The 15,318-nt window shown below is 41.7% G+C and overlaps 3 protein-coding genes across 5 annotated transcripts in view; 1 reads left to right on the top strand and 2 right to left on the bottom strand.

Moving 5' to 3' along the window:
- The window catches only part of LOC106868947 (checkpoint protein HUS1), a 247,580-nt gene that overhangs the window by 34,325 nt on the left and 197,937 nt on the right, over window positions 1-15,318 (top strand). Inside the window, exon 9 of one of the 3 annotated variants that reach the window (XR_016243076.1) lies at window positions 554-1,266. The exons of the other annotated variants lie outside the window; for them this stretch is intronic. The gene's annotated coding sequence lies outside the window, so the exon portion shown is untranslated. Of the gene's footprint in view, window positions 1-553; window positions 1,267-15,318 lie in introns of those variants that run through there. 3 annotated transcript variants of the gene reach the window in all.
- On the bottom strand, window positions 644-1,171 carry LOC106868946 (uncharacterized). The gene has a single exon (XM_014914420.1). The coding sequence runs from the start codon at window positions 1,169-1,171 to the stop codon at window positions 644-646; it is 528 nt and encodes a 175-aa protein (XP_014769906.1).
- On the bottom strand, window positions 11,225-11,740 carry LOC149134015 (ATP-dependent DNA helicase PIF6-like). Its single transcript, XM_089358111.1, has one exon. The coding sequence runs from the start codon at window positions 11,738-11,740 to the stop codon at window positions 11,225-11,227; it is 516 nt and encodes a 171-aa protein (XP_089214237.1).

Consider the following 15,318-nt stretch of genomic DNA (forward strand, 5'->3'; position numbering starts at 1 on the left):
CATGATGGGGACCTGAGTAAGGCAGTGTGAGTGGTCCTTTGATGGAATCATTCTGTATGAATACATAAGTCCATGTAGAAATGTTCGGAGGGACTGCAGAAGACAAAGACTTGTTGCGTGGAAGCATTGGTGGTAGGTCAGCGAAGAATGACCTGAGTTGTGTAATGTATGATGCAAGATCAGTGTTTGGTATGTCGGCAAGTGTCAACATTTGGTCAGGTAGCGCCAAAGTGGTGCCATACAAAAGTTCAGCAGAGGAGTAGCCTAGATCCTCCTTTACAGCTGATTGGCAACCCAGCAGGACAATGGAAAGAAATTCAGACCAGTGTTGAGGGTTGGGAGCGGCACAAATTGTGGAGTTAAATTTTCGTTACTGACTAACTTAGTAAATTGTCAAATTTCTCAACTGCATCCTTGTCAGCTGATCACTTTTATCACATGGCATGAAACTGTAACCCATGTGGATCCTTGAAATTCCACAGCCTTCACTATGATTGCACTTATATTCCAGTCTGAGTTCTTTATGGGATGTTTTTGCTTGTTCTTCATAAAGGTATAATAAAAAACGAAGAAGAAAGAAAACCAAACTGTTTAGAAATGACATGAGTGTGTTTATGCAGCAAGTAGCGCTGACAAATTGTAGCTAATGGTTGGTGCAGTGACCCCGGGAATTTGAATTTCCACTTGAAATTAGTGCTGAAGGGTTTCCCGAGAATTCAAGGACTCTATCGGCCATTGTGGTCACTTGGTCCACAGTGTTGGACTCAAATGCCGTCGCTAGAATTGTTTGTACGTGCGACGGTAGGCGAGAAAAGAAAATCTTGCGGAGAAGTGGAGCATCTGTTGACTCTCTGCTCAGATCTCGCAAATGGCGCAGAAATTCTGTGGGGGTCCTGTTCCCGAGCTGCTCGTCTGCCATCAGCTCATTGAATCGGCTGGTGGCAGACCTGGTGGTCCTGCGTAGGATCTCGTATTTCACCTCGTCATATGTGGCGTCGTCTTTTAGAGATGTGATTAGGTCTTTAGACACTTTTGCAAGCGATGGAGGTAGATTGCAATAAAGCAACTTTAATCTCTTGGACAACGAGATGTCGTAGACCTGGAAATACGCCTCCAATTGAGCGAAATAGACATCGGTATCACCGATGAATGTGGGTAAACCATGCGACATGTCTACTGGGATGACTCTGTCAAGGTAGGAAAAGGGAATGGAGAGAACCAATGAAAACGAAGTCGTATGAAATATGCGAGAGGCCAAAAAGAAAATTCACCGCTTAAAGAAAAGACAATATTTTCCGTGTTCTTGTTTTGTGTTTTGTAAGTTACAGTGTGCACAAGAGAGAGAAAAAAGAATTTTGTAAAAACAATTTTGTTTTTTTTTTTTTTTTTTTTCGTGAGCGGTGTTGCTTTGTACTGTCTAAAAAAAACAATACAGGCAAAAAAAAAAAAAAATTTTTTTTAATGTATGTGCGTGTGTATAGTATTTTTTCTTTTTTTTTTTTGTAAGACAATAGATGGAAGCAACGTTGTTGTTTTTTTTTTTTTTTTTTTTTTTTTCTCTCTCTCTCTCCTCAAGCCATGTGGAGTCAGACGAAAAAAGAAATCACTGTTCACTCGTTTGTTCTTTCCTCAACCTCTGTTGGTGTTGAAAGAAACACGCGGGTGAGAGTTATAAGCGGTGGCTCGTGTCATAGTAGTTGATGGTTCAATTTCCAGGCTGTATGGTATTTTTCTCTGGGGTAATTAACACTGTTGTATTAGTTCCATTTCCTCGTCTCTTGTGTTGTTTTTTTTTTTCGTTTTTTTTCTTCTGAAATCACGTTAGGCGCATGAACAAAATCACGTTAAGCACATGAACAAAATCACGTCGGGGGTCACCAGTTATAAGAATTGGATGAGATATGACGGCTCGGCCGTCTCTCCCCAGTTCTTATATTAATCATTAAAATCCAGAAATACAACAACACGAGGGATAACGGTAACAACAGATCAATAATTTATTCTAGGTTGGTGTAGAGCCGTTTCGTTCCTGGGTGAACAGGCATGCCGCTAGAATACCAAAGGAAGCTTCGATCACATGTCGGGGTCGAGTTGGGACAGCCTGAAAGAACGTCCTGTCGCCACAGCTGCTGGATGGATAAGAGAGCGAACGCTATTGCTTTCTCTCCACCTGTTGCATTGCGCATGTGTGCTCGGGTACTTCCGCTGACGGCAAGTCCTTGCACATGCACACTGGCACTTCCCAAGATGGCGGCCACACGCGCCACTACACCATTATTGTTGATAGCATGTATGTCTGCTTCATGTGAAATTAATTTTCTTATTATTCCAAGGCGACCCCCCCCCCCCCCCCCGATGGCTAGAAGCAGTGGTGTCACATGTCAGAGTTCTTGATTTCTAAATTCAATGAATCCTTCCCGTCTCTTGCTCCATGTATCTCTGTCAGACCATGTCTGTCCCTATCTGTTTCTCTCTCCGACTGCGTCCTCGCAATTCTGTGTTACCTGTATATATATGTCGGGCAATCCAGCCAGAAAGAGAGGTATATCGGACGTAACAATGCATGTTTTCCTTCCAAAACTGGGTTACTCTGTCATTGTTTTTATCTTCTTTAAACTCTCTGTGACCGTAGAGAGCCAGAGATCAAGTGCCTATGGCCATAAACAGTCGTGCTCCTTGACAGGACAATGGAAATTCCACTGGCCTGAACAACTAGAACACCATTTCGAACCCAGCTAATGGAAAAGGGACATAATGTTTGTTTTTTTTGTTCTTTCCAGCGTTCGTATCATTACAGATTGTGAACTATATTACCATTATTGTTGATAGCATTTATGTTTGCTTCATGTGAAATTTATTTCCTCATTATTCTAAGGTGACCCCACCCAGAGATGGGTTGAAGCAGTCGTGTCATATATCCGAGTTCTTAATTTCTAAATTCACTGATTCTTTTGTGGAGGTAAAAATAGTAAATATATACACTTAAGAAGGCAAATTTTATTTGTTATCTTGTAATTCTTCTCAATTTCTTTCTTCAGTAAATCTGTCTAGTGTTGTTTGGTTAATTTATAAATATTTCGGTTTTATCAGATTTCACCAAAATTCTGTTAGTATTCCTTATTTCCACTATCTTTTAGAGCCTTATTATATACTGGGGCAACGCTATTGAAAATGTCCTTATCAGAGGAGAGGCTAGATATTCTTTTACTAATGTTCTTAACTAAATTTCTAAACACTATGGGGGGATGGCAGGAACCCACATTGATGTAACTAAGTCTATCGTTGGGCTTCCTATAAGGTTTATAAATATTCTTATTTAGATCTAGAGACACATCCATGTAGTTGACGACCGTCAGGTTGGTATTTGTGGTTATACTAAGACCGAAGGTTTTCATCAAATGGATAATATTCTTTCTGAATCTATCCTGTGCTGGTCCATTTGTATTAGTGGTTAAAGCTAGGGCATCATCTTTATAAATTGCAAAGTGTATGTTAGGAAAAGTCTTGCACAACGTATCTAGTAGGAATAGTCCAATAAGATCGCATATGCCTGCTCCATCATATGACCCCATGCTTACATCGAAAGCACCCTCTGTATCGGCAGTCTTGACCCACTTTGCGTTCTCGCTGAAGAGTAAAGTCTTTCTAGCATGAAGATTATATCTTTATCTTGTGTACTGATTTCTATAAATCCGCTTGTGAAAGTAAGGGCTTTATCTTGGAGATAGAAGCATAAAAATCAACAATATCGAACTGCGTGAATCTCGCATTTTTCTTATTCTTAATACCTTTAAACCAGTCGACTACTTCTATACTATAAGACCATTGTACTAACCTAGTTGCATTCCTAACTTCCGCATTAATTTTCCCTAAAATTTCTTTACTAATAATGCCAAGCTCTGATTTAGCTGGGTTTAATAAACCTACACTTAGGATTGGATATGAAGTTCTTTTTTGTATGGTTATAAATGCCTCTTTTTTGGGGAGGACCTCTATTTTTTTTTATCTAATTTGAGTCTGGCGGCGATATTACTAGCTTCTTTATTAATATTGTTATAGGTTTGTGGTCTAGCCTTGGTGTAATTTTTGATGATGCTATTATGTAGGAGTCGTGAATATGTTTTATTCTCTACTAAGTATAAGTTCTTGGTCTTGTCACAAAAAAGTGTCTTTTTTTTTGGGAATTTTTTGTGTTTAATGTCTTTTTATAGTTTCTGTTGGAAAGTGTTGAAAGACTTACGAAATTTTAATTTGTTCATGATTTTCAGTAGGTCCGTTTCGAATTCTTCAAAGCCTTTAATTTTTGGAGGAAATTTCTTAGATTTAAATTTATAGAAAGTATTGTCATAGAAGAAGGCTTTCCACCTCATGCGCTTAATGAGGTCTGTAATTTTCCCCAAAAGTTTCTTAGAGTATAATTCCCTTGATGGTAGCGGTATGTTTTTCATAGAATAATCGATGTGGTAGGCGTCCATATTGAATTCTTCTGTGGGGCAGAGTCCTCAACCGATTACTTGTGATCTTCCAAAAGTAAGTTGTATTAGCCCTTATGGAAAAAACCGTTGTACGGGAGGCACGCGGACCTCCAATGACACCACGGGTCCACACACAAACAGCCCGCAGACTGCTGGCCCAGAGAAGCTCGCGTGCGACAACGCTCAGCAAATGAGAAACCCATTCCGGATGGCGAAGCAGCGAAACAAAGCCAGTAGAGCCAGCAGCAACAACAACAGAAAAAGGAAGTAACACACACAAAATGTTGCGTAGTGAAAGTAAAGCATTTATTGGCAACAAAGTTCTTTTCCTTTACGTCTGCAACTTTGGCAAAAGCTGGCCAGTCGCTACAGTTCCCATCTCTGTCAGACCATGTCTGTCCCTATCTGTTTCTCTCTCCGTGTTGCCCGTATATATATTAGCCAATCCAGCCAGAAAGAGAGTTATATTGGACGTAACAGTGCGTGTTTTCCTTCCAAAACTGGGTTACTCTGTCATTGTTTTTATCTTCTATAAACTCTCTGTGACCGTAGAGAGCCAGAGATCAAGTGTCTACGGCCATAAACAATCGTGCTCCTTGATAGCACAATGGAAATACCACTGGCCTGAACAACTAGAACACTGTTTCGAACCCAGCTAATGGAAAAGGGACATAATGTTTTTTTTTTTTGTTCTTTCCGGCGTTCGTATCATTACAGATTGTGAACTATATTACCATTATTGTTGATAGCATTTATGTTTGCTTCATGTGAAATTTATTTCCTTATTATTCTAAGGTGACTCCACCCAGAGATGGGTTGAAGCAATCGTGTCATATATCTGAGTTCTTCATTTCTAAATTCACTGATTCCTTTGTGGAGGTAAAAATAGTAAATATATATATATATATATATATATATATATATATACTGTATATCAGGCAATCCAGCCAGAAAGAGAGGCATACTGCATGTAACAGTGCGTGTTTTCCTTCCAAAACTGGGTTACTCTGTCATTGTTTTTATCTTCTATAAACTCTCTGTGACCATAGAGTGCCAGAGATCAAGTGCCTACGGCCATAAACAATCGTGCTCCTTGATAGGACAATGGAAATACCACTGACCTGAACAACTAGAACACCGTTTCGAACCCAGCTAATGGAAAAGGGCAATATTTTTTTTTGTTTTTTCCGGCGTTTGTATCATTACAGATTGTGAACTATATTACCATTATTGTTGATAGCATTTATGTTTGCTTCATGTGAAATTAATTTCCTTGTTCCAAGCGACCCCCGCCCCCATCTCCGAGATGGCTAGAAGCAGTGGTGTCATATATCAGAGTTCTTGATTTCTAAATTCAATGAATCCTTTGTGGAGGTAAAAATAGTAAATATATATATATGTATATATAATAGAAAGTGGATTCGAGGAAAACAGATTACACGTGGTGTATATAGATAGAAAAGACAAAAATGAAAATACACATCAAGTATAAAAATTAAAAACTTTTTATGTATAAAAAAAATTTAAATACATACAATTAGCTGAATTAGGTTGGATAACGAGTCATTATTGTTGTTTTTTAAGAATTTCAAAGATAAAAATACCAGTTTCGCGACAAAGCACTTCATCTTTCTTTGACTAAGGTCAATATCAAAATGGTGTCAGGTCTAATAATCTCTGGTAGAGAATTAGATGCAAGGAAGGTAAGCAGTTATGGACGTGATATAATTGGGGTAGAGAAATGAGATTATACTGGAGGGTAAGGGTGTTGGAATTATTGAAGAAGTAAGTAGTGTCCTGTGTTGGGTTGTGTGTTCATGTTGAGTTGTGGATGATATTTATTGATGAAGAATGCTTCTTTATTTAGTCTTTGCTGTACTGAGGTGTTTTGTGAACATTGGTAAAAAGGGAAGATCAGGAAGTTAGGTATAAACACAATAATAGGCAGGCCGTCATGCAAACAAAGTGTATGTGTATACAAACATGGATGCATGTGCGTGCAAGTAATACAGAGCATAGAAAAGAGTCTATAAGGGCGTTAGAAGAAAGTCCAGACACAAGGATTGTAAATACCAGTTCGTAGTTAAAGTACACAATAGATTGAAAGTCTGTATATGAGAGGTTGAGGCGTGGAGGAAGAGCTAAGTCACATGTCGTGAAGTTCAGACTTCTATGCCGAGCCGGGTACTTGATACAGGAGTTCTCGAAGGTTGTATTCGCTGTTAACCATGGTGAAATAATTCACAAACAGTGTTGAGATAGAACCTGTGCGAGTGCTGTTGGTTGCTGTGTACGTAGCAAGAAGTTGGTGTTGACCCTAAGAAGCTGGAGGCGATGAAGATGGAGGTCCGTAAGCTGCTGAACGAAGTGTTGGGTCTCCATGAGGCTATTGTCGTGTCGTCGCTGGAACTGGCTGTGTGCTCTGTGGTCAGCTGCTAGACCTCAGAAGGTGTTGCTTTGTACTGTCTGTAGAAAAAAATATTGTTGACCAACTTTACGTCGTTGCTGCAAGGAAAAAAACAATACAGGCAAAAATTTTTATGTATGTGCGTGTGTGTAGTATTTTTTATTTGTGTGTTGTCCTGTAAGACAATTGATGGAAGCAACATTGTTTTTTTTTTTTTTCCTGTTTCTCAAGCCATGTGGAGTCAGGCGAAAAGAGAAATCACTGTTCACTCGTTTGTTCTTTTCTCAGACTCAGTTGGTGCTGAAAGAAACACGTGGGTGAGAGAAATAAGCGACGGCTCGTGTCATAGTAGTTGATGGTTCAGTTTCCAGGCTGTATGGTATTTTTCTCCCGGGTAAGAAAACTGTTGCAGTTGGTTGGATTGTTCCATTCCCTCGTCTCTTGTGTTGTGTTGTTTTTTTTTTCGTCGTCTCTTCATTTTTGACGAGTTGTGTGAGAGATTCCGTATTCTGTACTAGGGGTTACCAGTTATAAGAATTGGATGAGATATAACGGCTTGGCCGTCTCTCCCCAGTTCTTATATTAATCATTAAATCCAAAAATACAACAACATGAGGGATAATGGTAACAACAGATCAATAATTTATTCTAGGTTGATGTAGAGTCGTTTTGTTCCTGGGTGAACAGGCATGCCGCTAGAATACCAAAGGAAGCTTCGACCACATGTCGGGGTTGAGTTGGGACAGCCTGAAAGAACTTCCTGTCGCCACAGCTGCTGGAAGGATAAGAGGTTGGACGCTATTGCTTTCTCTCCATCTGTTGCATTGCGCATGTGTGCTCGGGTACTTCCGCTGACGGCAAGTCCCTTGCACATGCGCAATGGCACTTCCCAAGATGGCGGCCACACGCGCCACTACAAACGGAATTGTAAGCAAACTTCTGTTCTGGAGGGAGCTTTGACTCATTGTTCGCTATGTACTGGGCAAGTTCCTCAACATTATAACATGTCCCACGCAGCAAATCGGAAGACAGTGTGTTTGCACCTTCCCGGTTTGTTGGAGGTAGGCCATACACCGCCAATGCACTACCTCACATATTGAGAACAGTATCTTCGATTTCAAGTAGCGCCCTGTACTCGACTTCCATTGATGGATTTAGCAACTGAGCCTGACGCAGGAAATCTTCAGATATGTAATCTTTGTAGGTAAGCCATAAAAAGGCGGGATCACTCAAGTTGCACCGTAGGAGTAGAATAACGAAAAGCGATCTTTGTCTTTTAGGAGATTTTAACAAAATGCCCTCCGCCATAGTGGTGCCCCATTGTGAATCGACCTCCAAAAGTCCAGGCCTGAAGCAAGCTTCCAGGAAAGTGTCACATAATTCACTGTCAACAGTTCTTATGTCTCGAAAGCTTGGTGGGCCGAAAACGTCATGGAGGAGAAGGCACAGGTGAAAACACTCATGCTGGTTGGGAGGCACAGTGTACACTCTCCCTAGACAACTGTTAAAGTTGACACTGGGATGTCCTTGAACATCCTGACCTGACTTCCTACGCACCCAAGTGTTCTTTGACCACACATAGTAGGACGGGACCTGAGGGTATAAAAGTGTTTTGGCAAATGTGTCAAGTTGGCAAAGCTTGAAAAAAACCAGTCAAAGTTGTTTCTTTTGGATTGGCTGCCAATTGTGCAGCAGTCTGTTCAGTAAAGTAAGCTCGCTGGCTGTTTTCCAAATGAACCGCTAATTGTATCATGGTGGGGTTCCCTTTGGTGAAGCGGAAACCCGAATATCTGCCAAAAAGCTTCACCACTGCTGATATGTTGACCTGCCAAGTACTGCGACACCTCGTCCATGCTATTGTCCTTTTGAAGGCCGAACATGGCAGCGTCCGAACCCTTGTTAACATATTTACATATGTACTTTATTGAATGACAGAACTCCACATTTATATGAGCGTTGAAAATTTTCATCAGTAATGGACAGTATGGGACCACCCATCTATTATCAACTTGATGATCCCGTAACGTCATAGTGAATCCCCCCCATTCTCAGGTCGCCTTCGTCTGTACAGTGGATATCTGTCGCTGCCGGTCTAGGTCTCCTCCACAAACCTCTTTGAGTATCGTTTAGTGCACACATGGTCTTTGTGGCATGAGGAGAACTGTTGAAAACCGGGACTGCACGGACCATGCACCATGTGTGCCTTCACAATGTTGTACAGCTGCCGGTCAGCAGTGGGGTCCATGATTTCTGCTGTGATGATGTCATCTAGAACTGTAGGGTCTATTTTGGTGACCAACCAAACCAAAATGTGCACGTGTGGTAATCCTCTATTCTGTCACTCAACAGTATACACGTGACACTTAACAGGGCCAAAAACCTGCCTTTTTTTGATTAAATCAATTAGCTTAGCCAGCTTCTGCCTGAAAACCCTGGCAATAATATCATGCCGATGGCAGTGCTGCTGCTGTGGGAGAAGTTCCCGCGTTGCCTCAACCCACTTGGGGTTACACGTAAACGTGATGAATAAATCTGGGTGCCCATAGTGCCGAACGAAAGTCAGTGTCTTGTGTTCGCTCGTGCATGTACCGTGGTCCCCCTGTATAGGTTGAAGGGAAAATGCACATTTTGCAATGTGATTCCTGATGCCGTCACGCAAATGGATGTAGGAGTCTGAGTGCAGCTGCTTCTGATTCAATTTTATGAAGCACAGTCTCTTCGACTCTATCTTTGCAGCCATGTCAACTGCAAACTGGTGAAACAGTTCCTGTGATCTGTGCAGGGTGCTAAAATCATTAGGCCTCGTCATGAAGCGGTACGCGTAGAAATCCATACATGAAACAGTTTTGGATGTTGCAGCAGTGGGCTCGTTTAGTTTGCGCTGAGGAATGCCGAAATTGTACCCGTCTTCTCTGTATGGAAAAAGAATGGGATACTGCAGGGAGAACGATGTTGTCTCAGTAATATATTGAAGACCACTGTCACGGCTTTGAATAACCATGTCTCGCTTATTGTGCTGTTCACCATGGAGAAGTGCAGCCACTTCATTGCACGAAGGAGTGTTATAATGGCGTGCATGCTCCCCAGAAGGCCTTTTGTCAGCATCAGCGACAATGGTGAAGTTTGGGGAAGGGGCTGTTTCCAAGGCATATTTGAAACTGCGAATATAGCTGTTGTGCTCATGAAGCATGTTTTGCAGGCTGAGCAGCACGTCCCTGTCAAAAGTGTCAGCGTCAGTGTTTGCAGGTGGTGGAATAATGCCGAACTGCATATCAAGTTGCCTACTGTAGTTCGAAATAAAGTAAATTTGGAGGAACGAAGGCTTGCAATTTTGTAGTGGCTGGAGCAACCCAATAAGATGGTACACCTGTCCCTGGACCTTGAAAGTAGGCATCCAACCACTGTCTGTGACAACGTTAGCCCCGAAAGAAGTCATCTGAAATGCACAATTGTAATTTCTGATGATTTGAAGGAATTTGGATGACCTTGAAGTGGAACCAGTAAGTAGTTCCTTCAAAGGCTGTGGTGGTTCCGGAAGAGGGGGCAAGCTGACCTTAACGTTTAAGCAGCACATTCCAGGTGGGTCCCCAGCCCACTTTTTAGCATTGCAGAATTAGCAATTGGAGCGCATTTCCCCTATATTTATGTCAGCGCGGATGGAGTAATTAAAGTTGGGCTCATACTTGAAAGCCCATTGGTGCTAGTAAGGGCTGTTGGGACTTGTCACACCGCGGGCAGCTTCTCGCCATCGACTGTTCTGCTGCAAAAAACTCACAGTTTGTAGGGAATAAATGTTTGTTGATTATATTTGAAAAAGATGTCGCTATTTTTAACTGCACTATATTGAAAGTGAAAGCCAAAGCGAAGCACTGTTACTCTGCCGAATTTAATGCGAACTGGTTAGTCAATTGTCTGAGTTTATACCCTCTCTGAACACCATTTCAGCTGCTCTAAAGAAGATATTGTGATAGATGGCTGTATTATGTGTGGTCACCTTTCAGCCAAACTGAAGCATACTTACCCTGCCCAATTCGATCCTGCTTGACAAATCAATCACCATGAAGTCGCCCTTTTGAATCCTACATCCATCTGCCCTGCAGTAATAATGAGACTATGAAATTCAGTTGTTCTGCATAATAGTTAGACACAAAAAATTATAAATCTTTACCTAATCTCTTGTACTTATCCTGTAAAACATCTGTACGAATGTGGTTTGAGAACTGTCATTTCAGAGACCAACCTAATGTAAAGACGGGTTAAACATTTATGAATTAATTTGAAATAAGCTAATCAAAGATATGCAGAAACTTACATTGATAAAGTCAACAGCAGTTGGTAATACTCACTGGCGCAATACCTCATTGTAGACAATGTTTTTGGTTTTTCCATTTGGAGTGTACGCAAAGAGACTGTCCTTGCTCCCCACTCTTGACCATCCCACGTAGAGTTGGCCATGTGAAAAACCTGATTCCTCCAAGTGTAGTCCTGCAACTGAAAGCGTCTGCCCCTGTGATTTATTGATCGACATTGCAAAACTGGTGCGAATGGGAAATTGAAGTCGTCGAAATGTAAAGGGGATATCAGCATCGGACGGGGTAAATGGAATTCTGGGAATAAAAGCATCCTCTCCTGTTCCACACCCTGATATAATGGTTGCTTCAAGTACATTTTGCATAGCTTTCTTTATCACAAGACATGTACCGTTGCAGAGTTTTGTTGGGTTTAGATTCCCAAGAAGCATAACAGGAGTTTCAACTTTCAGCCCAAGTTTATGAGGTGGCAGTCCTGGAGGTTCAATTGAATTCAGGAATTCGATAGGGTAGTTTACCACTTGGTCAGGGTTGGGAAAAGAATCCATAGATTTGTAGACATATAGACTACCAGGAATGATTTGCAGCAGCTGGTCAGTTATTGCGTTGACCAAACTGCTTTTTGGGGCTCTTTCGCATAACCACTTAATGTCCTGCTAGTTTTCATGTAGCCTGGGGAAGACTTTTCTTGTGAGCTCTTCTACTGTACTGACAGGTGTACAAATGGAGGATATTAAAATTTGTCCATCTCCATCGAGCATTAGTTTTCCATCTCCAAGCGATAAAACATTTGAAGCGAATTGCGCTGCTTGTTGGTCATTATTCAGTTTTGCTCACATATTCGTCGTCAGAGTGAGTGTTGTTACATGTTGCCATAACATAGATGATTTGAGGCATGCACTGACTTCGTCAGCCCTGGTCCTTTTGGGAATAACAGGAAGTGCCAGACGAAAGTCACCAGAAAGAAGAAGGGTTATACTTCCCATAGGAGTCGGGAAATCCCTGATGTCTTGGTGTGTAGTGTTGAGGGCTTCTAGAGCTCATCTGTGGGCCATAGTGCATTCATCCCACACGATGAGTTGTCACTTCTGAAAAAGCATGCCTTTTTCAGATGTTTTGGTGATATTGCAGGAGGGGCTTTCAGATTTCGCTAAGTCTAAAGGCAGCTTAAAAGCAGAATGAGCAGTCCTGCCACCATTGAAAATCTCTACGAAGACCAATGTCTAGGCGTGGAGAAAGCTGACCAAATGTATCTATCAGGGAGTAATCAACGGCGTGCAACACTATAGGCGAATGCTTAGGTTTGTCCGTACTGAAGCGAAGAGGCCAAATATAAAAGAAGAAGAACAGGTGTCAACCATGAAGTACTTCTTCAACACCTGGTCCCGGACAAATATTGCACGATTAAAGGTAGGTGCAGAGGAAGAAATAGACGTGCTCAATTTCCTCCTTTGAAGTTTTTCAGAGACTTTATAGGAGCACGGTTGAATGCACTTGTGTGCCTTGTCAGCAAATTTCGCATGATACCAGCACATACCAGGTTGTGTCCTGGAAGGTGAATTACTTTGAGATGTTACGAGAGCGTGAAGAAGAACGCTTAGAACGGTACAGATCATTCACCCGACGCGCAAGTTCATCTATTTTGTCGGCAAGAACATCACAGGAGGGAGAGGATTTATGTGTGGCAATTGATGAAACCTCAGAAGAGAGACAGGCACTGTGTGCAGGCTGGGCGGAAAATTCAAGAATCTTATCCGCCATCTTATCCGTGTTGGCGTCAAGCGCCGTTGCCAAAATTGTCCGCATGTGAGATGGTAAACGAGAGAAAAAAATCTTACGTAGGAGAGGAGCGTCAGTCGACTCACCACTCAACTCCCTTAGGTGGCGTAAAAATTCTGAAGGTGTCCTGTCACCTAATTCCTCATCTGCCATCAGCTCATTGAATCTGCTTTCGGCAGACTTCGTGTTGCGTTGCAAAATTTCTGCCTTTACAGACACATAAGAGGCGTCCGGGTTCGGAGATGTAACTAAATCCCTGGCAGATGTTGCAAGCTTGTTACTGCTTGGTTCTTCTGGCCCAATATGTGGAGATCGATAACCTCTTGGGCACGCTCTTGTTTGAAGGGCCAGAGTGCTAAAGTCCATAGACACGTTCGTGCTCCACTTGGACAGTTTTCTTCTCCTGAGGCCTGTTTTTGCCATGTCCACCTTGATTCGGTTGGACCATGGCCTGCGAGTCGCAGTTTCTCAGATATTTTAACTAGTATCGATCGTTTCTCCCGTTGGCTGGAAGCCATACCTATAGCAGACATTTCTGCTGAAACTGTTGCAAAAGCCTTCGTGTCTAATTGGGTTTCTAAGTTCGATGTACCGTCCAGTTTAACAACAGATCGTGGTCGACAATTCGAAGCTGTCTTATTTCGTGAGTTATCACGAATCCTGGGGGTGCATCATATACACACGACTAGTTACCATCCTGCTTCTAATGGGATGGTGGAGCGTTTTCACAGTCAACTTAAGGCCGCGTTGCGTTCCACACCGAATCCACAGTCGTGGACTGAATTTCTTCCTATCGTCCTGCTTGGATGTCGGACTATGGTTAAAGCAGACCTTGGTTTTTCTTCCACCGAGCTCTTGTATGGTACCACACAGGCATTGCTTGGTACGATGTTGGTACCAGACAAGTCACAGTCTCTTAATCTAGAGTCTTACGTTGCTCGACGTTTGCGTGTTTTCCTCCCAAAACTGGAAGAGCGGCACAAATTGTGGAGTTAAATTTTCATCACTAACTAACTTAGTGAACTTGTCAATATGTCAGCTTCATCCTTGTCAGCTGATCACTTTTATCACATGGCACGAAACTGTAACCCATGTTGATCCTTGAAATTCCACAGCCTTCACTATGATTGCACTTGTCTTTTCTTCATGGGATGTTTTTGCTTGTTCTTCATAAAGGTATAATAAAAAACAAAGAAGAAAGAAAACCAAACTGTTTAGAAATGACACGAGTGTGTTTATGCAGCAAGTAGCGCCAACAAATTGTAGCGAATGGTTGGTGCAGTGACCCCGGAAATTTGAATTTCTACCTGAAATTAGTGCTGGATTACAGATTGTGAACTATATTACCATTATTGTTGATAGCATGTATGTTTGCTTCATGTGAAATTAATTTCCTTATTATTCTAAGGTGACCCCACCCAGAGATGGGTTGAAGCAATCGTGTCATATATCCGAGTTCTTAATTTCTAAATTCACTGATTCCTTTGTGGAGGTAAAAATAGTATATATATGTATATATATATATATATACTGTATATCAGGCAATCCAGCCAGAAAGAGAGGCATACTGCACGTAACAGTGCGTGTTTTCCTTCCAAAACTGGGTTACTCTGTCATTGTTTTTATCTTCTATAAACTCTCTGTGACCATAGAGTGCCAGAGATCAAGTGCCTACGGCCATAAACAATCGTGCTCCTTGATAGGACAATGGAAATACCACTGACCTGAACAACTAGAACACCGTTTCGAACCCAGCTAATGGAAAAGGGCAATATTTTTTTTTGTTTTTTCCGGCGTTTGTATCATTACAGATTGTGAACTATATTACCATTATTGTTGATAGCATGTATGTTTGCTTCATGTGAAATTAATTTCCTTATTATTCTAAGGTGCCCCCCCCCCCCAGATGGCTTGACGCAGTCATGTCATATATCCGAGTTCTTAATTTCTAAATTCACTGATTCCTTTGTGGAAGTAAAAATAGTAAATATATGTATATATTGTTATGCTGCACGCGGACCTCCGATGCCACCACTGGTCCACACACAAACAGCCCGCAGACTGCTGGCCCAGAGAAGCTCGCTTGTAACAACGCTCAGCAAATCAGAAACCCACTCCCGGATGGCAAAGCAGCGAAATGAAGCCAGTAGAGCGGCACAAATTGTCGAGTTAAATTTTCATCACTGACTAACTTAGTGAACTTGTCAAATTTGTCAGCTGATCACTTTTATCACATGGCACGAAACTGTAACCCATGTTGATCCTTGAAATTCCACAGCCTTCACTATGATTGCACTTGTATTCCAGTCTTTTCTTCATGGGATGTTTTTGCTTGTTCTTCATAAAG

The sequence above is a fragment of the Octopus bimaculoides genome, chromosome 9, assembly GCF_046866305.1.
Source record: "Octopus bimaculoides isolate indiv1 chromosome 9, ASM4686630v1, whole genome shotgun sequence".
Lineage (NCBI taxonomy): Eukaryota > Metazoa > Mollusca > Cephalopoda > Octopoda > Octopodidae > Octopus > Octopus bimaculoides.